Genomic DNA, 24,432 nt, shown 5'->3' on the forward strand with positions numbered 1-24,432 from the left:
CTGTCACTAGGGAAAACCCTATCCAGAGAACTTTTTCAAACCTTTCACATCCTCTCTCCTTTACTGTGCCCTGGAGGTGAAGGGGGGCATTCTAGTGCTCAGATGAGCTGGGTAGAAAAGTAACAAAGCATTGCACCAAGGGACACATGGCATTATCTTCTTGGATGTTCTTGGCTTATTTGTATACATGTTTTTGGAATTATGCTAGGAGTTATAGCCCCCAAGGGAATAAGGCTTTTAACTAAATTTTGAAAACTGAATTACTTGTTTGAACAAACACTGCAGGGATAAGACAGACAGCAGGGTTTAAAAGTACAACCTTAACAATATTATAACATTTCCACTTATTTTGTAACATATTAAAAATACATTCTTGATTTCAGGAAAAGCTCTACAAATCTTCCACATTTTAAATGCCTTTAATGTAATGCTACCATTAATGTGTCAATGGCATTTTGCATCATTAATTCAAATATGGTCAGAAACATCTTGTGTATGACCACAAGGATGTTCTGATCTTTTGTTGAAAAGTGAGGGAAAATATCTATAGAAATTTGAGACGCACATTTCCTAAAAATTTCACACACATACGGAATATTATCTGGTTTCCAAACTGTGTTCCGTGGAGCCCCAGAGTCCTGAAAAGCCACTCGTGGACCATGATGAGGGCAAGGTAGGGTCTGAAGGGAGAGACAGTTAGGGGCTTCTCCCCACCTCTCCACTTGTTAACCAGAGCAGCTCTGCTTCTGTATATTACATATACACTGAAAATATATAAATATATTCAGGTAATATTTAGTTTGGAAAATGGGTTCTGCTCTTAGAAAAAAAGAGAGATTTGAAAACCACTCTCACAGTTTAAAAGTCATTATCTTACAAGTCCAATATTATGGTCTATATAAAAAATAGATCCCAACCATATGAAAAATAGATTACAATAAACAAGTCTCATTTAAAGTAGCCAAGGAAGAAGCCAAAATGGATGAGCCTAGGACTATGACAGCTCAATTTAAGTTAGAGTGACACACCAGCAGAACCTGCGCTGACACGCTGAAACCCACCTCACTACGATGTGTGATAACAGTCCCCCACAACTCCTCCTGAATACCAATCCCAGCTGATTTTAACAAAGAATGGAAGCTCAGACCAAGGGAGACCCGCTATCACCCCACAGTCCCCAAACGATCAGGGGGGAAAATAATTTTTCAGAAAAGCAGCTTTTAGTTGCAGGGACCCCTCTGTGTCATTGTGCCTATTCTTTTTCTTCTAAGAAGACCTCTGCTCTCCTTTAACTGGTAAAATAATCTTTTGAGGCTCATTTCAAAAGTTACCACCTCTCTGAAAGCTTGCTATGGCCCAAGTTTGTGGGTCACTCTTCTGGATTTCCTGGAGGAACTGGTTCAGACCATGACACTCAGAGGGCCACACTGAGTGTTCCTTATTTGGTTGTGCATCCCTGATACCTGGCATCTATTAACCTCTTAATGAAAGTTACTTAATTACTGAAAGAAACGATGGTTTCAGGGGATATAGAAAATCAGTCCTTATATGGAACAAGCTGGCTGACCATGGGAACCAATCTCTTCACCTTTCTGATTTTTCAATAAAAGAGAGCATGGCTTATCATGAAGTAAAGAGGAATTAACTATAAATTCTCTTTTTCATTTATTTTAGGTAAGAGACAGTCATAAGGGAGGCTTCTGTATCTGTAAACTAAAAATATATAAATACATGTAATGGAGTTCCCCAGGCAATTTAAATTTCAATGTGACTCGCGATCGCCATCTGCTGAAAGAAAGGTTGAACATCTGTTTTAGTTAAAAGAGCGAAGTCAAAATTTAATGACAGATATTAAACACACACACACACACACACACACACACACAACTGTTAAACCTATAAAATCAAATCTATAAACTCTAGGACATTCACAGTAAAAATGTTAGGCACATTAAACATTGAACTCCAGAATCTGCTACGGTGCACTTCAAGTAGAAACAAAATTTAATGGTTAGAATCCACTTAAAATATTTATTGTCAGTTATTATATATTAATTCTACCATTGCCACAGGGGAAAAGGCTACATTATATTCAGGCTGTGTAGGAAAGGAGACAGGCGAAAAAGAATCATTTCCAAACAGTTTTTTTTTTTTTAACTTCTCAAAAGAGTATGAAAAGCCAAAGATTAAGAATCAATACCATTAGTATTTTAAGACAATATGGGACTTTGGTTGGAGATATTGAAAGAGATTATAGTCATGGTCTCATAAATAAAAAATTACTTTATTTCGCTAATATTCCAAAGACATAATCATATATAAGGATATTAGAAAAGAAAGGGAGAGAGAAATTCAATAAATTAATAACAAGTCTCCTGCTGTGTGTGCACATCTAAAATTGGTGGCGGTGGTGGGATTTATCGAGTTGGAGGGTTCCATACATGCTATCACAAGTCTTCTGAGAAATAAGGAGGATACAAAATAGGTTCAAATATAAGGGAGGGATGAGACACAAACTAGTTTCTAAAGTGATCTCAATCCACTGAGAAGACAGGCGAACAGTATCTAGACTCACAAGTGGCAACTGCATACCAGAGAAAATCACCTCCAGCTGTAACATGCCACTGCCGGTATTACACAGAGTGGGCGGCATGCGGGGAGAGGAAGGAGGGAAGGGTCCAGGGAGACATCCATGGTGCTGGCTACCAACGAAGACAGGAAGTACATTGAGAGAGACGAAGAAAAAACATGTCAGTCGTCACTCATCTGAAGGCAAGATCAACTTGAAGCAAGCTTGAGTCTATGCCTTATTAACATGAGTACAGTTGAAGGAATTATGTAATTAGGAAGTTAGAATGAAGATACTCGAGTGGCTAAGAGTATGAACTCTGGAGCCAGAGTGAGAATTCTGGTTCACCCTCTACGAGCCGAGTAATCTCTGTAAAATTACTTAACCTCCCTGGTACCCTGGTTTCTTCATCTGTACAGTTGGGATAATTAACACTACCTACCTCAGAGGGATGCTATGAAGATTAAATAATTTAATACAGGGGTCCCCAACCCCCGGGCCATGGACCGCTATGGGTTCGTGGCCTGTTAGGAACCTGGCCCACAGCAAGAGGTGAGCGGCGGGAGAGCGAGCGAAGCTTCATCTGTATTTACAGCCACTCCCCATCAATCACATTACTGCCTGAGCTCCACCTCCTGTCAGGATTATGGTGAGTCGTATAATTACTTCATTATATATCACAATGTAAAAATAATAGAAATAAAGTGTACAATAAATGTAATGTGCTTGAATCATCCCGAAACCATCCTCCCTCCCTGGTCTGTGGAAAAACTGTCTTCCATGAAACTGGTCCCTGGTGCCAAAAAGGTTGAGGACCACTGGGTTAATAGATTCAAGTGCTACAAACAGCACATGGCACACGGTAAGTACAACATAAAAATGCTTGCTATTTTTAATTCAGGAAGCAAGATTTCTTGCTATTTATGCAGCATCAATCATAGTGTATCCATCACTTTTTTGGCTGAATAGCCTTGGTTTCTTTGTCGGTAAAATGAGGATATTTATAGTTGTGGCAGAAATGATGGATGTATCTAAGTGAACAATGACAGGCCAGGTATAAGCACTGGGTTGTTCACTTATACATTCTATATGATTGGCTATGGAGTCACACAAGCTGTATATTTATTATATTACTTTGTATTACACATTATATGCCTTCATTAACTATATACACACATGCCTGTGTGTGCAGCTTGTGTGCATGTCTGTGTGTGGGCAGGGGGCATGCACACCTTCAGCAATGCTGATGCAATGGAAGACTTTGGCAAGGGTATTGCTAGATGAGACTAAATTTGATCCAAAATTGTGAAAAGAGCCCAGATCTATATAAAGCAATTCCAGAGACTTTTCAGCAAAAACTTTAAGAGCTGTCAGTGCTTAGACGGGAGGAGATTCAACAGTTTAGCGGTGTGTCAGGATATTTTGATTTTAATTTTATTGGCCCCTTGAATTAAGACAAGTTTTCTGGAAACCAAACTTTCCTTATGGGCAAAACAGTCTTCCACGTACCTTTTCAATTAACTCGTAGCTCTCTTCCAGTTTGAGCAGCCTGTTCTGCACGGACGTGGACGCCCGCTGATAGACCGTTCGCCACTCCTGAAAGTCACTCTCTGAAATCTCAGCCACGGCAAAACACAAAGTTCTTAACCCTGAAAAAAGGGAGCATACACCCCCCACCACAACATCAAATAAGATTTTGTTCAGAAGTCTGACACTTCCATTTTTTTTTTTTTTTTCCCAGAGCACAGTGATATTTATCTGGTGCTCAGGAAATTTACAGTTAGGTAGAATGATGCTGCAGCCACTCTGCAAAGCAGTTTGGTAATTTCTAGAAATGTTAAACATAAATATATGACCCAGCAATTTCACTCCCAGCCATCTACCTAAGAGAAATGAAATCATACATCCACACAAAGACTTGTAGGTAAATGTTCATTAGCAGCATCATTCATACCAGCCCCCAAAAGGAAACAGTCCAAATGTCCATCAACTGGTGAACAGATAAACAAAAACTGGTGTATCCACACAACAGAATACTCTTGAACAATGAAAAGGAATGGAGTAGTGATGCATACTGCAGCACAGATGACCTCCAAAACCATTATGTTAAGTGGAAGAAGCCAGACACAGAAGATCACATATTGTAGAATTTCATTAAAAGAAAAGTCCAGAAAAGGTAAATTTATAGTGACAAATAGTAGGTTAATTTTCCTGGGGGGTTGGAGTGTGGGTAAGGGGTGCCTGCAAACAGCATGAAGTTTCATTCTGGGGTGAAAGAAGTGGTTTAAATTTGGATTGACACTTCCATTTTTATTTAATGAAGTCTCATTTCGATAACACTGATTCAGTTCAAACAATATGTTGAAATCTGATAAAAGTTCAATGGAACCTTAGTGTCCAATTTCCCAGCTCTTTCAATCCACCCTCCATGCCTCGAGTAACTTTTCTAAAATCTGAATGAATCTTATCAGGTTATTCCTTTGCTTGAAGTCTTTTAATCGTTCCCCAGGATGAAGTCCAAACCTCAGAGTCTGGCTCAGTCACCGCATATCAATTGCCTTCCACCTCATTCTCTGCCATTCACTTCCCATGCTAGGGTCTTTGCACAAACTGGTCATTTTTTTTCTCCATTCCACCCTCTCTCAATCCCCCTCCACTGCCTACCTTGCATCTACTTTAAGACTCAGTTCTTAAAACCATCTCTTTGAAGCATCCTCCTCTCACCTAGACCCCAAAGGCAGAAATCCCCAGCACTCCTGTGGTATGAATGACAATGTTTCATATTGTTTTTCTTGTGATCTCCTACATTAGCTTGAAGCTCCTAAAGGGCAGGGTCCCGGAGTTCTTCACACCTGTAACTCCAGGGGGCACGAACCCGTGTCCCCTGCATCGGCAGGCAGACTCTCAACCACTGCGCCACCAGGGAAGCCCCACAGCTGATGTTTGAAGTGACCTACTTCTAGTGCTTAATGCCTGTCAATTTTATAATTCACTTGGAGGCTACCCTCAGCCAGAAAAAAGTTGATGCACTGGAACAAGGAAGAGGCAGAAGCATTTGCCAGCCATGATAAATGCAGTTAACTAGGTTCCCAAGAAGACAATGTCCTTGCTCAAGGTCATTTAGCTCTCAGACAGTTAGGTGCTAGTGATCTCAAGTCAAATAAAATATGGCCGGGACCATGTCAGAAAAAGAAGCAAAGAAGAGGGGCTTCCCTGGTGGTGCAGTGGTTAAGAATCTGCCTGCTATCAAAAAGAGTCATGTACCACAATGTTCATTGCAGCACTATTTACAATAGCCAGGACATGGAAGCAACCTAAGTGTCCATCGACAGATGAATGGATAAAGAAAATGTGGCACATTTATACAATGGAATATTACTCAGCCATAAAAAGAAACGAAATTGAGTTATTTGTAGTGAGGTGGATGGACCTAGAGTCTGTCATACAGAGTGAAGTCAGAAAGAGAAAAACAAATACCGTATGCTAATGCATATATATGGAATCTAAAAAAAAAATGGTTCTGAAGAACCTAGGGGCAGGACAGGAATAAAGACGCAGACAAAGAGAATGGACTTGAAGATACAGGGAGGGGGAAGGGTAAGCTGGGACGAAGTGAGAGAGTGGCATGGACATATATACCAAATGTAAAATAGATAGCTAGTGGGAAGCAGCCGCACAGCACAGGGAGATCAGCTTGGTGCTCTGTGACCACCTAGAGGGGTGGGATAGGGAGGGTGGGAGGGAGATGCAAGAGGGAGGAGATACGGGGATATATGTATATGTATAGCTGATTCACTTTGTTATAAAACAGAAACTAACACAGCATTGTAAAGCAATTATACTCCAATAAAAGATGTTAAAAAAAAATCCACCTGACAATGCAGGGGACACGGGTTCGAGCCCTGGTCTGGGAGGATCCCACATGCCGCGGAGCAGCTCGGCCCGTGCGCCACAACTACCGAGCCTGTGCTCTAGAGCCTGTGTGCCACAACTACTGAAGCCCGCATGCCTAGAGCCCGTGCTCTGCAACAAGATAAGCCACCGCAATGAGAAGCCTGCTCACCGCACTGAAGGGTGGCCCCCGCTCACCACAACTAGAGAGGGCCGTGCATAGCAGTGAAGACCCAACACAGCCAAAAAAAAAAAGAGGCAAAGAAGATAGGACATAAAGTGGCCAGAGGACTCCATCTTCCAAGAAAGGAGTAGGGTTGTCCACTGCCAGATCACTTTGAGTAGAACTTAAATCTTTGGGCCATATTAGGACATGTTTTTCTCTTCCGGAAACCTGGCTGGAAACTTACTCTGGGGTAGCCATGGTGCACAAGTGTTGTTCACCTAGGGCCAGAGAGAAAGGGGTGGAGGTGGAGGCCAAGCCAATTGGAATGTGTCCAGGAGCTGGAATATCTTTAACATCACAACCAGAGAGGAGAAAGATGCTCCCCTAACCCTCCTCAAAAAAGGAACCTGTGCTGAGTGCTGGGTAGGTTGTACCTGCCAAGCCCCTCTGAAGTTGCGCCTCATGGAATCTGAACTCTACAGACGTGTGGGTCTTCATGCTCTTCCACTTTTGGAGGAGAAATGGGAGAAGGTTCTTCATGTTCCTGCTTTTCAAAGCCTAGTGCTTTTAAAATCATTCCTATCTTTCTGTAGCTTGGATTAAGAGGAAAAGGATTGGATCAGAGGTCAGGCTTGGTGCTGCTGGTAACAGTTCCAGCAGAAGCAGACAAGAGTGAAAACTTGGATGGGAGATTCAGATATGGCACTGGCCACTTTTGTTAAGTTTAGAGATAAGATTCTATAAATTCCTGTAGGAACTGACCCTAATGCGTAACAACTCTCACTTCCTTTCATCTCATCTAGATTATCTCCCTAGACTACATTTCAGTAGAACAGAGACAGAACTAAGCATGTTTGCCATGGATTCTCAGGTCTCACACAGAGCCTGGCAGGTGGTAGGGGCTTAATAAAAAGTTCTGGGTTGACACTAAGTTGAATAACTATTTTATTTTATTTTATTTATTTATTTTTTTTCACGGTATGCGGGCCTCTCACTGTTGTGGCCTCTCCCGTTGCGGAGCACAGGCTCCGGATGCGCAGGCCCAGCGGCCATGGCTCACGGGCCCAGCCGCTCCGCGGCATATGGGATCCTCCCAGACCGGGGCACGAACCCGTATCCCCTGCATTGGCAGGCGGACTCTCAACCACTGCGCCACCAGGGAGGCCCTGAATAACTATTTTAATAGTTATAGAAATTTATTTATTTCTTCTCCTCTTTCTTAGATTAGAATACCCAGTTCTTCGACTCTTGTTTCTTTCCTTCTGCATTGCTTGAGCTATAAAGCATTTAAGCTGTAAACAGAGAGAGGTCTGGCCATTGGCTTGGGGGGATCACATGACCAGTGACCCACACTCTCCAGCTGCCCAGGGCTGCCATGTGGGGAGTGTCTCCTTGCTTCCTTCTCTGCCCAGGTCCAAGGCTGTGGGTGACACAGGCCAGACCAGGGAGCAGCCTGGCATCTCCTGAGTGGTGACCCAGTAGCCCGCTTCCATCTTTTCCTTGGAATCTGCTCCTCTTTCTTGGCAGCGAGGCAGGGCCCAACTTCCTCTACAGTAACTTAGTTTCTGCGCACTTTTTTTTTTTTTTTTTTTTTTGCGGTACGCGGGCCTCTCACTGTTGTGGCCTCTCCCGTTGCGGAGCACAGGCTCCAGACGCACAGGCTCAGCGGCCATGGCTCATGGGTCCAGCCGCTCCGTGGCATGTGGGATCTTCCCGGACCGGGGCACGAACCCGTGTGCCCTGAATTGGCAGGCGGACTCTCAACCACTCTGCCACCAGGGAAGCCCTCTGTGCACTTTTAACTGATCTCAGAGGTGCCCGTGAGGTGTAGAGTAGGAAGGGAGAGAGCTGCTGAGGGAGTAGGGCTGAGAAGTCCCTCACACCCTCCAGCATGGCCTTTGAGCCAGGCCTTAGGGACCATGCCTGTCACTTGTGGGTGCCCTTTGTTACCATTTGTGTGTTTGAAGAAAGCCTGAAATGCTGGAAAAAAAAAAAACTGTAAACAGTATCTATTCTAAAAAGCAAACAGATTTATAGGTCCTACATTCCCTAAAACGTGGGGACAAAGTCTCTCAAAATTTTAATAAATACAGGAGAGTGAAATAAAAATAATGGGTGGGAACAGCATAGAGTAGAATCTAAATTATCAACATTTATTTTTATCTTACTTTAGGAATCTCTAAGTAAAATAATAAGAATGATCCTGTAAGATATTAGTAGTATATGATTTCATTTTATTTTAATTATGCTTTATTGCCATATTACACTCACCTTCTGTAGCAAACTGCTCTAAATGTTTTAGGGTAATTTCTTTGTATTTTGAAGTCTCTGCTAGTCGGTCATAAATTACAGTGTCCTGGAAAACGAACAGAAGGTATAACACACTTAAACTAAGAATTCTGAGTTTAATAAAGTTGATGTTGGCAACATTATTAGCAGCAAATAAGTATTAAAAAAATCACTTTTAGCATTAGTGTTGAAGCACAAAATATTTTTCCCTAATAGCACTGTTTCCCTTATGACACTAAGAAATAAGGTTCTAGTCCTATATTTTCATCTTTCTCCTTTCTGAATAAATCCATAGTTACTGCAATGTTCAAAACCTCATATTCTATCAATACTTCGCCTACCTGTGATGTGCTGCAATATCTCCCCCAACCCCTGAAGATTTTGCAGAACAATGCAGTGTTCATAGGTGCTATAAGGAAGAATGGTCCAGAACACAAAGAGTTTGGGAAATGCTGGACTAAACAAAGCTAAAGAGCTTGCCCTGCTGCAATACTTCTTAGAGCCTTTAAAACGCTAATGTGCATGGTGGTTCCAAGGGGGCGGTATGGTATATGCCCCAAACTTACTACTGAACCTTTTAGAGGTTAGGGCATCTTCATGGGATTGGTGCTCACAAAAGAACAAACTCTGAGAAACACAGGTCTAAATTCATGGAGTGGGCTGGTGGGTAGAGCAGGGAGGATCTTGGACAAACCTAGCATTGTCTTAGAGATGAATATTTCTGATTGTGTCACTTTGGCTTTACGGCTCAATTTATTTAGTCTGTAAAATTAAATTACCGGATTATCTTTAAAGTCCCTTTCAGCTTTAACTTTAAGCATCAGTACGCTTCTCTAATTTTTGTCCCTTTATAAATTGCCTATTGTTCCTTTAGTTGTTCTTCAGCTTGGGTTTAATGTTTTAGGAATTTTAGTATTTGGCCTTCATGGTTTTATTAGACCAGGAAAAAATAAATCATTTACCTGCAATTACTTTCTCAGTGGCATTACTCATTTTGGGGTCTCCAGTCTCAGGGCTGAGATTTGGAAGCAGACTAATGGAGTATGATTTAGAACCCTTGAGAGAAACAGAACTTAATGACCTCAGAACAGATGGAATATTCCAGGCTCCAATTATGAATTTCTCTTCATTTTTCAGTGGTGGAATGGGAAGAGGGGCAAAGCAAAAGGAAATGATAATTTCCCCTCATGGCTCCTTTCTGAGAACGAAAGGTATAACTTACAAACTATTTTTTTGAGAGGCTATTGAAATTTTCCATGAAATTAAAATAGGCCATTTTAAAATTAAGAAAATCTTAAAAAAAATTAAAGCCATGAAAACAAAAGTGATACGTAATAAAGCTAGGGAGATTAAATTCTGCAATGTAATTAAGCATTCTAGTGGAAAAAACTGATGATCAGACTAGGAGAATTTTCTACCCTCTTTATAGTATCAAGGAAAGCAGGGCACAGAATGTGGTCTTCTGCATGAATTGCATAGTATGTTTTAAATGACAATCACAACTGGCCATGCTTATGTGTGAAAAATAAATACATACAGATACCTTCACCCAAAGTAACTTTCATTTATTCAGGGGGCCACATCAAGTATTTGATACATTGTTAGGAACCAAAAAATGTTTCTTCACAAGAACGAAAGCTGTGCATCTCCTAGGATCAGACCTTGAACCTACTGAGTCTACCTTTATATAAAATCCTAAATGGATTTACGTATCTGGTGTCTTAGCCCTTGGCAAAGTAAAAGTGGAAAATCATGGTGGGGTGATGCTGCTGGAGTGGCATGCACTGTCAGATTACAGTCACTTATGTGAAGAGCCTAGGCTTCATGGCTAAGAATTTGTCTTTGGTAAATTTTCATACAGAGCATTGTTTTCCTGTTCATCTTTTAGTCTGAAGTTCCAGTGCTGCTCTGTCCCTCACCTACAGTGCCTTGCACATGGCAAGTATTCAAAAAATATGTGTGAAATGAATAAAGCACTGATGTAATTCTCAGTTATCCCCAAATTTCACTTATATGGAATACCACATTATATAATAAAGCCAAATAAAGAAGAGCTACACAATGAAATTCAAGAATCAATAATAAAGTATCAAGTAGGAAAAAAAAAAGGTCTTATATAATTACTTAGCTAAGCACTGTAATTTATACTGATGTCATGCAGATAATCTTGCTATAAATTAGCCAGTTACTAACCATCAAGGAATCTGCCCTTGTTGTCCAGTTAAACACCAAGTTGAGATTGATCTGCTGCATGAAGCTGGGGCTGGAATATTTGCTAAAGATTATACACATTTATATTTAAATATAGACAAACATTTACTGTGTTTATGTGTGCCATTCAGAATTATCTGCACTTTGCCTCTGCCGTGGTGGTGAACGGCTAGAAATAACTAATTTCAGATGTGGTCTTTTTTGCATATGGCACAGAATTTTATTTAGGGGGCACTTAATTTGAAAATTTTCAGTCACTTTAAGGTCACTAAAGCATTAAGTATATTACTCAAGTTTCTAATTTCTCTCTTGAATATAAATATTGGAGTAGGATTATTTTCTTGAATAAATTAAATTTTTATTTGTGTAAATGTAACTTTCCCTAAATTGGCTACTACTGCAGACACAACTTGTGTATTGTGTACTTTTCCTTCTTTTTCACTTAAAAATTAACAAAGCAAGACAACCCAATTACTGAAACTCTGGAGAAAAGCAAGAAAAATAAGTCATCCATCCACACACACACACACACACACACACACACCCATTTCTTTGTGTGATATTTTAAATGAACTCTTCAAATACTATCTTCCAATTCACTAACTCCATCCTCACCCCTCCAACCCTATCTAGAGCTTATTTCATTTGTTGATGTTTTTTTCTTAAATTTATTTATGATTTCTAATTTATCTTACATGTAACCTATTCTCCCCTCTCCCCAAAATTTCTTTTTGATTAAAAATAACTGTAATTTCTTTATCATGTTGAGCTCTAAACATCCTCTGTCAGAACAGTTTACACAAATGATTTCAGCTGGGGTGAGTTCATGCTCCAGTTGTTTACGTGTTTGTTCTCCCTTCGACATGAGATTTCCTTATGTGTCTCCAAGTTTTGCTCTTGCTCTTTCCTTCTTCACATGCATTTCAGTCTAGTGGTTTTCTGTACTCTCCAGTAGGGGCTTGCATGAGCTTTCCTCAGCTCTTCTCCTGGTTAGGAAGTTTACCACTATCTTAGGTTTTAAAGAGGGGAGGCTGGCTCCTATCTGCATTTTACAGAAAGTACTATTTGTGCCCATTGTCCCACAGAAACCAAACTCCAGACATTGCTCCCTGATTCCCAACCCAGGGCCTGGGACTCCTACCCGTCTCAGCTCAAGACTTCAGTTCAGTGTACCACCTTGATTTTCTATACCTATTTTGGTCTACCTCTGTTTTCTCTTTATACTATATCCATCACTGCTATGATTTTGGAATAAAGGAGATACATCAAACTATGAACAGATAATACCATGTTGACTGGAAAATATTCTTGAAGACTTCTTTTTTTTTAAATTTAAATTTATTTATATTTATTTTTGGCTGTGTTGGGTCTTCGTTTCTATGCTAGGGCTTTCTCTAGTTGCGGCGAGCAGGGGCCACTCTTCATCGCGGTGCGTGGGCCTCTCACTGTCGCGGCCTCTCTTGTTGCGGGGCACAGGCTCCAGACGCGCAGCCTCAGTAGTTGTGGCTCGCGGGCCTAGTTGCTCCGTGGCATGTGGGATCTTCCCAGACCAGGGCTCGAACCCGTGTCCCCTGCATTGGCAGGCAGATTCTCAACCACTGCGCCACCAGGGAAGCCCTTGAAGACTTCTTAATTGCCTTTCATTACTAAGGTATTCTGTTGCACTTGTCACTGTTGATTGTTCACTCTGCCAAGGAATCAACGGACTCCTCAGGCTTTCCTCCAAATTTCAGTGTCCTTCCTGGATCCTCTACTTTTCACATTTAGCCCTCCTCTCTTTTCATGCATTATTTTCCCCATATGAGATCTCATCAATCCCCTGCTTTTAGTTTCCAGCTACACTTTTAACTCCTATATCAGCACCTCATATATCTTCCCCTGTGAAATGCAGGTATCTTCTCCCTTATGGCCCAGATGTAGCTCCCAACTCTTTATCTTAGTAAGTGGTATCACTTAGTCTATTTAGTTAGCTAAACAGAAATCTGATAATCCTAGATCATCTTTTCCCTCATCACCCACATGTAATCAATTACTAAGTCCTAAATCTCTGTCCTCTTAATCCTCTCCGCAATTGTCTGTTATAAGGTTTTGATCCTTATCAACTTTTTCTTGGACTGTAGTCAACAGCTTCAACTGCTAACTCTCTATACATCTCTTTTCTGCTTTAAATCACCTTCTAAATGGCATCAGAATGACCCAGAAAGAAAGAACAAGTTCTCGAGCATGAAAAACCCATGACTTAACCCATGCTCACCTTTCTAACCTCAAATTCTGCTATTCCCTGACAAACTGCATGTAGTTCTCAAATGCACCTTGCTGTTTCACATGTTTATGACTTTTTAGTATTCAACCACATATCATAGCTAATTTGGGAGTGGCAATAAGCAAGTTAATGTATGCAAACTATCTCCATGATTATTCAAAAAAGAAGTCCAATGTTTTTATTTTTTATTCAGTGCTTTAATGCCCCAAACAAAGTTTCTAGCTGGATTACTCAAAACTAAGAAAAGAGGATGTGGACTGGGTGTAGTTAAACTGGACACATACAAACTGTTTAAAGTGGGAGGTCTTAAGGGCTCTCTTTATTACTTTACCACTTAATGTTACCACTGGGAGGTGGAAGATCTTTACAATATATTTTAACATTATATCCTAATCTTCTCTTTATATATATTTCCCTGAGTAGTCTTAAGCTCCTGACAAGTTTTGAGTCTTATCTTCCTAACCCCCAAATACAGTTGAAAGTCTAGTAGATAAAATGCACACAGCAAACAAATGTTAGATGTTTGAATCAACAACCAAAGGAATTCTAAAACTACATTCACGAGACATCATGAAATAATTCTACCAAAATTCTTTAAAACCAAGGCATTCAAAAATTATATTTCAATGCTTTAAAACCAAGGCACTGAAAAACATTCTCAACAGGAATTCAAATAATAAGCTTGGGTTTCTTGGTAAGTTCAGTTTCCAAGTTCCATGTAATAAAGCAAGATTGGTGATTATAGTTGAAATTGGAAAGTTCTAAGTTGGTAAGTTACCTGACTACTCCAACTATACTAGGTACCTGGAAAGGATAATTCAGAAGGGAAATATTAACTAATTTTAAGAATTAGAAAGAAAAGGCCCTGGGCAGTAGATTTCTTATATTTCCATGAGTGTAGACATATTTTAACTAGAAAAATTCAGTTAGAATGACTATTTTGTCAATATAACCTGCCAATATACCATATCCAACCAATAGTTAGAAATTCTGTTATCATTAAACCAATGCAAATACAATACAAATAGTAATCACCACATGAAGAAATTATAGCAGTAATTGTGATCCATTTTTCCCCCCATTTCTATGGCCTTTAAAAAATTAGATTCAAACTGGTATAGGTCACTACATTTCTAATTCAATTTTAAAATATTTTCCGTATTTAACTGGCTTCTAACATATTTCTAAACAACAAACCTCATATATTATGTACCAAACATTGAATTATATAAATAACCTAGGCCAAACTTTTTCAAAGCACCAAATTTACCCAGAAGGAGTTCCATATTTCACCAGAAGAGGCTGAACACTATTACTATAAAACACTACCCAAAGTGGACGTTAGCAGCTTCAGGCTAAACATCTGTGTTACATTTCCGTAGCAGAATGCTTAACGTATTCATTATAAACCATCGTAAATCAAAACTGTAAAAGACAAAAATAAAAACTTACGGCTCCTTTGCAGTAAAGTCGTAACTTCCCGGATGGAGTGCGAACAATCACTGACATTCTTTTTCTAGCACTGAAAGAAAGAGGTTTTCCACAATGTGTCATCGTAGTGAGAAGATACACCTATTTGTTTGTCACGTCTCACATATTTTAATACTCACAGTGAAAAAATAAATTTGACCAAATTATGAGGCCGATCCTTCCACATACACAAACCATACCCTGGGTGTATAGTTGAGTCCTTTGAAAGTTACATTATGTTTTTTAAGGCACCAGGGTACCATCTGCTTCCCTAGAGGAATAATTTACAAAATAGCTCCCTAGAAACCTGCAAGAGTTAGTATCCACCAGGATAAAGGAGAGTTCTAGTTCAGTGTTTTCAGATTTAAAAAATATTTAAGCCAGTATCTTTTTCGATGAATTATTAAAAAGAGAAATGATGATCAATTTTTTTTGATATTCAAACATGGCTGATTTACTGTACTTCAAAGAAATTATCTCTTTTTTTTGTCTATATGAACTTTTAAAACTTTTCTTTTCACACACACACACGCTGTATTTTATTTTTACAAGAGATAAATAAACTGACACCAAGCATTGTAAACGGATGACCACAACAAAAGCAACAATGATTGCAATTACCAAACACGAAACACACTCATACTATGTCATAATATTGACATTCAGTCCAGTAATCCTCCACTGTAACAGCTCCTTTACTTTGCAATGAAAATTGATTTGTATATTTTTCGCCTCTGAGTCCTTGTGGGATTTTTTTTTTTTAATTCAAACAGAAAGTCAATTTTAAGTACACATCCAATCACACATAAAGGCAAACACTAGAACTTTAAAAACCCACTTAAGCCTTCATGACTATCATTTTTCAATGATTACCAGCAAACCACTGGCATCATGTAAAAAATCTAATTTATCTTGCAAACTCTAGTTAATGAGCACAAACAATTTAACATTATGTTGGCAGTATAGACAGATAAAAATTGTTAGTCAAACATACAACATCTTTTAATGCATTAGCAAAGAGACTGCAAGTAACAATGAACAGAGTAAACAGGTATGGCATCGCACAGGATAAGTCTCACTTGGAACCAAGTGTGTATAAGCATATTCTCTCCAGAAACTAGAGGCAAAAAAGACTTCTCAAGTGTCTGCATCTATTTGTGTTACCTTATAACGTTCTGTGGCTAAAAAACTGAGATGAGTCCAATATAGCAGTTAGATTTGGTGTCATAGCATACAGCTGGAGTTTCCTTCAGAAGTGTCTAGGAGTATTTAGTTCTCTCTTTCCCCATCTCTAATCCCCACTGTATTAATATCTCTGATCTTCATTCTTGTGCTTTAGGACTACATTTAATTGGGCCCCTTTTGTAATCACATCCAGGTATTCTATCTCAGCCCTTCATGATTCATGTCTCTCTTAATGCAGCTTTGATGGCATGGTCCCAAACTCATCAACTTTCTTGCTCTTTTCTTCTCCTGGCAAAACTCCCAAATCTTGGGTGAATAGGAACCCTTTCTGTGGTCCATCAGGGTAAGTGGACATTGCTGGAGAAAAGTCACCCAACCAGAGATTAGTAAACACATGGTCCCAACTTCACTGGGTGCTCCATGCTGCCTCGTCATCTACATTTCTCTAATAAGCTTGCTCTCTGTCTCCCTACAGGACTATGAGCACTTCTCCATTCCTCAGGTCTCCTAGTCATTCCAGACCCTCAGAATTTTTGCAGTCACCTTGATGGAAGCCTCCAATAAGAAATCCCTATTCTTTCTGCCATTAAAACCTGCACATTTATCCACTGTGGACCATCCTCTGCCTTGTTTCTTGATACCATGGAAAGAACACTTTCGTATCGGAGACCTTCCTTTCATATGTGCTGTGAATCTTCTCTCACCCTGCGTTCCTGGTCATCTCACTCCTAAAGCTGTGCTGCTCTCCCCTGAACTTGCATCTTTTCCTCCTGGAATGGATCCTTCTCATCAGTACTGAAACAGTTCTAGTCTCTCTCCTGAGAAACTCACCCCAAACAACCCTCCCTGCTGAGCCACACACATCCCTTTTCAAAGCTCTACTCCCCTTCACAGCTCAACTTCTCAAAACACTTGCCAGCCACGGTTCCCACTCATTCTCCAGTCACTCCCATCTTGCTTCTCTTTTCACCAGTTGTTGAATCTCTAAATCCAACGACTACTTTCAGCTTTGTCTTACCTAACCTTGCAGCAGTCTCTGACACAGATGACCACTCCCTCCTGGAAATTATCCTCTTCCCTTGGCTTTATGCTCTTACACTCTCTTTCTCTAATCACAGAGCAGTCTCTTTTGTTAATTCCTCTTTGCTAATCAACCCTTAGTTACTCGTAGCTCAATCTTCAGCCTTTTTTGTTTCCCTTACTCTATTATTTTATATCCAGGAGATCCAACTCACGTTCATGGCTTTTAAATACCATTTATAGGCCAATGACTACCAAATTTATATTTCAGCCAGAGGCTTCTATGTGTCAGGCCTCTATAACCAGTTGCCTACCTGACATCTCTATGTATATATATATCTCACTGGCATCTTAAACTTCAAACATCTCATCCTCAGCATCTATCCTGTATCCACCATTTGTGTAAACAGTATCTCCATCTACCCAGTCACTCATGCCAGGAACCCTAGCCCCTCCCCCTCTTTTCTCCTGCCACATCCAATTCATACCAATGGCCCCCTGACATCCCTGCAAAGGGTATCTGCATTCTATCAACTTCACTTTATTTTCTCTACCATCATCCTAGTCTAAACCACTCATGTCTTTCAGAGATTATTTTAATGCCCACACATTCACTTCTCTCACTTTTGTCCTTAAGCCTCCCCCATCACAGCATCCTGAAAGAGCTGCTAACTTTGCTTTATTTTTCTTCACACACTTACCACTTACATAGTGTTTCTAAGTGTGTGTTCATAAACAAACATATCCAAATGTTAACTGATACACTATTTATAATCTATTACAGACATAATACAAATAGGCTTAGGAAAAACAGTCACTTTGATGTGGGAAAAAAAAGATGGGGGATACACTTTGAGAATATTCTATGACAGTTAATCATCCAACTTCTTCTTATGCATTTTCCTTGGAGCCTTTCAGTGCATACAAGTGAAAAAAAAACACAATGTTTAAATAATAAATTAGATCCCATTACTTTTGATATTAACCACTGGCATGCGGTCACTCCTAACCAAGACAGCAACAAATGTTGGCACAGAAAAGAAAATGCCTCTTTTAGTTAGTGTACAGACTTGCCTTATGTAGGAAAAAGTTCAAGAAAAAAAGTGGACACATTTCTTTGAACAGCAGCATTACATCCTGGTTATGGCCTTGAAGATATTTTTAAGTGTCCTCTGAATGATGACACAATCTTTAAAGACCCTCTTGTCTGTAGCTGAGGGCATTTTGCCCCAAGAATGTAGGTTAGTTGGGAAACTACATAGTCATGTGGGAATAAAGAGCCAGAAACTCATAGAGATGTCACTGATCATAATGGAAGGCCTCTCTTATTTGACCTTAGGAAATAAAGTAAGTAAAATAATCTTTTTGCTTTCTGCCCTTGCCTACTACATGGGAACTGGTTTTATACCTAACAGAGAGACGGGTATGGTTTCTGAAATCCCCAAGACAATTATATGTTATAGTGAACACTTAATTAGAATGGTGGGTTCCTGACTCTGATTCCTTTTCATGCTACATAAATCTTGGCACCTCTAAGTATAACGATGTTTCCAGATCACTGTCTTGGTCCTATACCCCCTACAGTTGTGATGCAGACAGTTATGTTCAAAAATATTTTTATATTGCCTCTAGGAGTAATGCCTTACAAGACTCTGAAGAGTGCTGTTTATGATTTACTTACAGATATGACAATTAAAAATTCCATTGAAGATTTTAATTTAATATTTGGTATAAATAAATTTAGTTAAATAAAAATGGAAGGAAATTTATGTCATACATACAAACCACAGAGCAGATGTTTTACCTGGTGAACTCCAAGACATTGAGCAATTCGTATCTTTCTTCCTGCCCCAGCTATGAAGAAAAGGAAAACTTGATTACATAGAGTTGGCATCTTTGGCTTCTTGGAAATAAACCCTAGTCATGAAATTTTAATGTAAAAAATGTCAACACAAACAAATTGTCCCTTCTGAAATACATCATCTTTAATTGAACTTACTAACTTTTCAAGTTAAGATGGAAGACTGAACATACACATTTAATTTTCATCCTTCCCAAAGCCCCATCAAAACTATAGAAAAAAAAAAAAAAAAACCACTTAAGGAAGAAACTTGCAATGGCAGGAAAATAAGAGAAGAGAAAATAGCACGAAAAATGTGGAAACCAGAAACCAGATCAGTGAGAAACACATCCTCAGCAGATACAAGAAGTTTCAAAGCCTGCAGTAGCCATGGGAAAAGCTGAGAACCAACCCTATTTGTACCACATAATCCCTAAGAGGCTTAAGGAAGTGGAATAGCAGGTAGCTCTAGAACTGGGAGGAAAGAGAGGGGCCTAAAATGGGAGGACTGGGGAAGAGCTACTAGAAAAGCAGCTCTGGGCACTGGCTCTTCCTCCATACTGGCAGAAGACCGAGGCTTTGCTCTATAGAGGGTAAAACAGAGGCTCTTCCATCTAGAAGTCGACTGGCACACTTGAAGATACAGCACTGTTATCACATTTGTACTAGAGGCTAGGCCCCAATGCCCCCAACCCACTCGGCCCCCTACCTTCTGGCAGCCAGACCTTTCCAGGCAGAAATCAGAAAATGAATCTCTGGGGAATTCACAAGACCAAGAGAAGCCCTAAAGGTACAGACAACCATGACTTCCCAAAGGAACCCCACCAGACCACCCCACAGTGAAGCCCAATGTTGACAAATACCCTCATGCTCAGAACTGCCATACCAGCTTTGATTCAAGTTCTTCACTCTTAACCATGAGAAAACCAAAGATTAATAGATATTCAAGGACAGCTATTAACATGGATCATAGATACCCAAAACAAATAGATAAGAGCAATTTGGAGGAAAGAGAATTCAAAAAGAAAACATCCGTGTCGGCCTGTGGAGTGTCAGGCTCTGGGTTTCTTGATGGACTTGAGGGGCTGGTAGACAGGTCCTGGATGCCTCTTCCCTCCATTGCAACACCAGAATGAAGTGGTTTGTCATATGCTTTCTATGGGCATTTTCTGTTGTCTCACTGGAACTGGATTACTGTGGCTTCCTGATGGCATAAAACTTTTTGCAGTGTTTTATACCTTTGGAAATATTGCTGTACTCTCCACTATATGCTTTTTAATGGCATTCATGAAGCAAATGAAGAAAATGTTTGAAACAAAAAGATGGCTTGTACAATTGTTATGTTTTTGTGATTATTATTTAGGTCCTGTATACTGCTCTTTGGTGGCATAGGAGGAGACTGGCCTTATGATTCTGCATTTTGAAGCTCTTGTCAAAGATCTGGCATAGTCTATTATACATCCCATATGCAAGTGTTGCAGTAATTAAATGCTGTTCTTTTCTCCTAAGTGGAGAATGGGAAACTCTGGAAAAGAACATTGAAAATTGATATTTAATTTTTGGTGAGGTATCACTTTCCCACTGCAATAATCAAAACAACTATAATGGCAGCTTAAGACCACTTTATATTCCAGTAAAAACCATATGCTTATTTAAACTGTTAAATGCTTGTAATTGTTTAGAAAAGAAAACGTCAAAAAAACTATCATTATTCCTCCCAGAGAAGAAACATAAGTACAACACCTGTGAAACAAGAACAGGTACTATTAAAAAAAAGAAATATTGAAAAAACAATAAAAGCTTCTAGAAACTAAAAACATGATAGCAGAAATGAAAAGAAAATCAACAGAAGTCTAAGAAGATAAAACGGAGGAAAACTTCCAAAAAGTAGAACAAAAAGGCAAAGACATGAAGAGCAGGACAGAAAAGTTAAAAGATGCATTCAAGAATTCTAAAAAGAGAGAGCAGAGGAAAAAGAGGGAAGGAAAATGAATAGACTCACTCAAGAAAATTTTCCAGAATGGAAGGATATTGATTTCCAAATGGAAGAGTGTCCACTCAGTGCTCAGTACAATGGGTTAAGATATTCCCACTAAGGACACTGTCATGAAATTTCAGAACTCTTGGGACAAAGAATATCCCACAACCTTCCAGAGAGGGAGGGGTGGGCAAGTCACAAAGACTGGAGTCACAGTGGCTTCCGACTTCTCAATTAGGTGTACTGGAAGCCAGGAGACAGAGGAACAGTCAAAATTCTTCAGGAAACTGATTTCCACCCTGGAATTCTACATTCAGCCAGACTACCAATTAAGTAGAAAGATAGGATAAAAAATGTTTAGACTTGAAAGGACTAAACAAAACAAAACAAAAAACCAAATAACTTTCCATGCACCTTTTCTCAAGAAGCCAATAAAGAATGTGTTCCACGATAACAAGAGTTAGCCAAGAACAAAGAAAATATGGGATCCAGGAAACAGAAAATCTAACACAGAAGAGAGGTAAAGAAAGTCCCCAGGGAGACAGGAAAGCGATTCCTCCTGACAGCCACGAGTAAGACTGAACTGTCCACCAGGGCAGCTTGGAGCCCTGAGTCAGGAGCTAAGTTTACTGAAGGCTGTCACTACTGTGACTTCTGCTTCTCTAATAACACCTTTTCAATAGGATGAAATTGACAGAAAATGTGTTCTATCAATACCAGTGAGTTTACTAAGAAAGAAGTTTTGACTTACAGGAAATAGAAAGTCCAAAACAGGAGACAATCAAAAGGAATTCCAAGTGCCAGAGAAGCAGGAAAAACTGGCCCAGACCAAGAAGAATGGAGGACTTCTGGAGGGATGTCTCAGGGAAACAACTACCCACTGGCAGATTATCTGGTGTAATTGTACCAATAAAGGTGCACTAAGAAGGTATGGAACAATTAGTAGTAGGTAGAAAATCAAGCAATTGGAAAAAAGACAAGAGATTCATGTTTAGGAAATAAAGAAAAAAATTTATTTTCAGGAGATAGTTTTGTATCTGGAAAGACAACATTAAAAAAAAAGAAAATAGGGACTTCCCTGGTGGTGCAGTGGTTAAGAATCCGCCTGCCAACGCAGGGGACACGGGTTTGAGCCCTGGTTCAGGAAGATCCCACATGCCGCGGAGCAACTAAGCCCATGCACCACAACTACTGAGCCTGCGCTCTACAGCCCACAAGCCACAACTACTGAGCCCATGTGCCACAACTACTGAAGCCCACTGGCCACAACTACTGAAGCCCAGGCACCTAGAGCCTGTGCTCCACAAGAGAAGTCACTGCAATGGGAAGCCCGTGCACCACAACGAAGAGTAGCCCCCGCTCGCTGCAATTAGAGAAAGCCTGCATGCAGCAACAGAGACCCAACGCAGCCAAAAATTGAAAAAAAAAAAAAAAAAAAAAGAGTATGCATTCCTCTGTGTCTGAATTTTTTTTCCCAGTATAATGTTTCTGAGATTTATTAAGGCTCTTGATGAATCGATATTTTACTCTTTTCTATGGTTTAGCTATTCCATTGTATATTATAATTTGTTCATCCATTCGCCTAGTAATGGATATTTGATTTGTTTCTAGTTTTTGGCTACTCTGAATACAGCTGCTATGAACATTCCATGACACATTTCTCTGTGGACATATGCTTTCACTTCTCCTGGTTAAGTATGAGTGCAACTGCTGGGCTGGGTACATGTTTACCTGTGTTGGAAAACTCTAAAAGGATTTCCAAAGGGATTGTACCATCTTGCACGTCTACTAGCAAAAACAGGTGATCTACTTGCTCTGCGTTTTCGTTCACATTCGGTGCTACCAATGTTTTTAATTTTACCATTTTTGGTGGGTATGCAGTAGTATCTCATTGAGACTTTAATTTGCATTTCCCTGATGACTGATGATGTGTTCTCATGTGCTCACTGGCCATCTGTATATCTTCTTTCGTGAAATGTTTGTTCAAGTTTTTTGCCCATTTAAAAATCTGGGTCCAAATACTTGTTTAACCAAATATTGTAATATAATTATAATACTATTGGGAAGGGATGGTGAGTCAAGAGAAATAACTCCTCATTTAATATAACTGAATAGAAAGTCAGTAGATATGTCTAAAATTGAAGAATCAACACATATATCATTCATCAAACATTAAAAAATATATATAAGATGTGTAAATGTCCGAAGAAATAGCTAAAAGAATAGAAAGTTTTTGCTTCTGGAGAGGAGAACTGGAGCTGGGAACCTCTATTCTATTTTGAGCTTTTTTGGTATTATTTTATCTTTGAAGCTAAGCATATGTATTACTTTGATAAAAACCAGACTTAAAAATAAATAACTTACTGAATCTATAATCACTGAGTCAGGTGTTCTTCCAGTGAAAACAAAATTCAGTTGCTTGGCTGCTCTGACCAAGGCTCCTTCATCTGTTTTAGGAAAACAGGACAAAGCAAATGTACAGTGAAAAAAAATTACCCCAAATACGAGGGAAAGACATTATTGCAATCCAATTTTCTGCTTAATTTTAAAAAGAATTAAAATTATTTTTATTCTGGCTCCTTTTACTGAAATCCACTTCTTTTAAAATTATATGACAATGCCAAAGGAATAAGTAGAATGATCTTAAGAATCTGAGACATGTATAGACCCCAGAGTCATATTTCTGAAGATTAAGTCCCACTGTTAGCCAAACATACCTAAGAAGGATAATTAAATATACCCCTTGGTCCAGCATATTCTCTAGAAAACTTTTCTCAAAATGAATGATGCATAAAAAAATGAGGAAATCCTACATTTGCCAACAACATGGATAGACATGAAGGCATTAGCTAAGTGAAGCAAGCCAGACACAGAGAGAAAAATACTGTATGATCTCACTTATATGTGAGATCTAAAGGGAAAAAAAGAAAACAAACCCCAAACTCATAGAAAAAGAGATCAGATGTGGTTAGCAGAGGTGGAGGGTGGGAGAAGGGGGAACTGGAGAAAGGTGATTGAAAGGTACAAATTTCCAGTTATAAGATAAATAAGTACTAGAGATACAGTGATATATGTAAATTATTTCTTAATAAAACTGGAAAAAATGAATGGCACGAAATTGCCTTCTTAAGTTTTATCCTTTTCCTCCTAAAATGTTTAATGTAGAAAAACTAATACTATTAATGTTGAGGGGTCAATTTAAATGGATATAAATGAACTGATGCTTTGTTGTATTATATATTATTTACTTACATCACCCTCTTACATCAGAACTTCTTGTTTCTTAAGGAAGGGAGTGGGATAAAACATTCACATAGTTTCTATCTTAATGATATGAGATGTATCTTATGGTTTTTAGGAATTTGGTACATTCTACAAGGTCGCAGGTGCTGGTTTATAATACAGTTTAAAACACTTATTAAAAAAGTTCCCCAAAGTGTGTTCATTCTTTCTTGAAATCTTACAATCATCAAATTGACTATTTACCCAATTTTTCATTGAAAATAAGCCTAAGTATTAAATAATGATAACTGTGCTAATACATATTTTA

General features: G+C 39.2%; 1 protein-coding gene across 4 annotated transcripts in view; it reads right to left on the reverse strand.

Annotated features, from left to right (window-relative positions):
• Positions 1-24,432, reverse strand: part of ATP8A1 (ATPase phospholipid transporting 8A1) — a 242,792-nt gene that overhangs the window by 117,207 nt on the left and 101,153 nt on the right. For all 4 annotated transcript variants that reach the window (XM_082611029.1, XM_082611027.1, XM_082611028.1 and 1 more), the window contains 5 exons: positions 23,247-23,329; positions 18,869-18,918; positions 14,842-14,911; positions 8,898-8,982; positions 4,079-4,218 (listed from right to left, as the gene is read on the reverse strand). In XM_082611029.1, coding sequence (XP_082467155.1) covers positions 4,079-4,218; positions 8,898-8,982; positions 14,842-14,911; positions 18,869-18,918; positions 23,247-23,329 — 428 coding nt within the window. The remainder of the gene's footprint in view (positions 1-4,078; positions 4,219-8,897; positions 8,983-14,841; positions 14,912-18,868; positions 18,919-23,246; positions 23,330-24,432) is intronic.

The sequence above is a fragment of the Mesoplodon mirus genome, assembly GCF_964341445.2.
Source record: "Mesoplodon mirus genome assembly, chromosome: 2".
NCBI classification, from domain to species: domain Eukaryota; kingdom Metazoa; phylum Chordata; class Mammalia; order Artiodactyla; family Ziphiidae; genus Mesoplodon; species Mesoplodon mirus.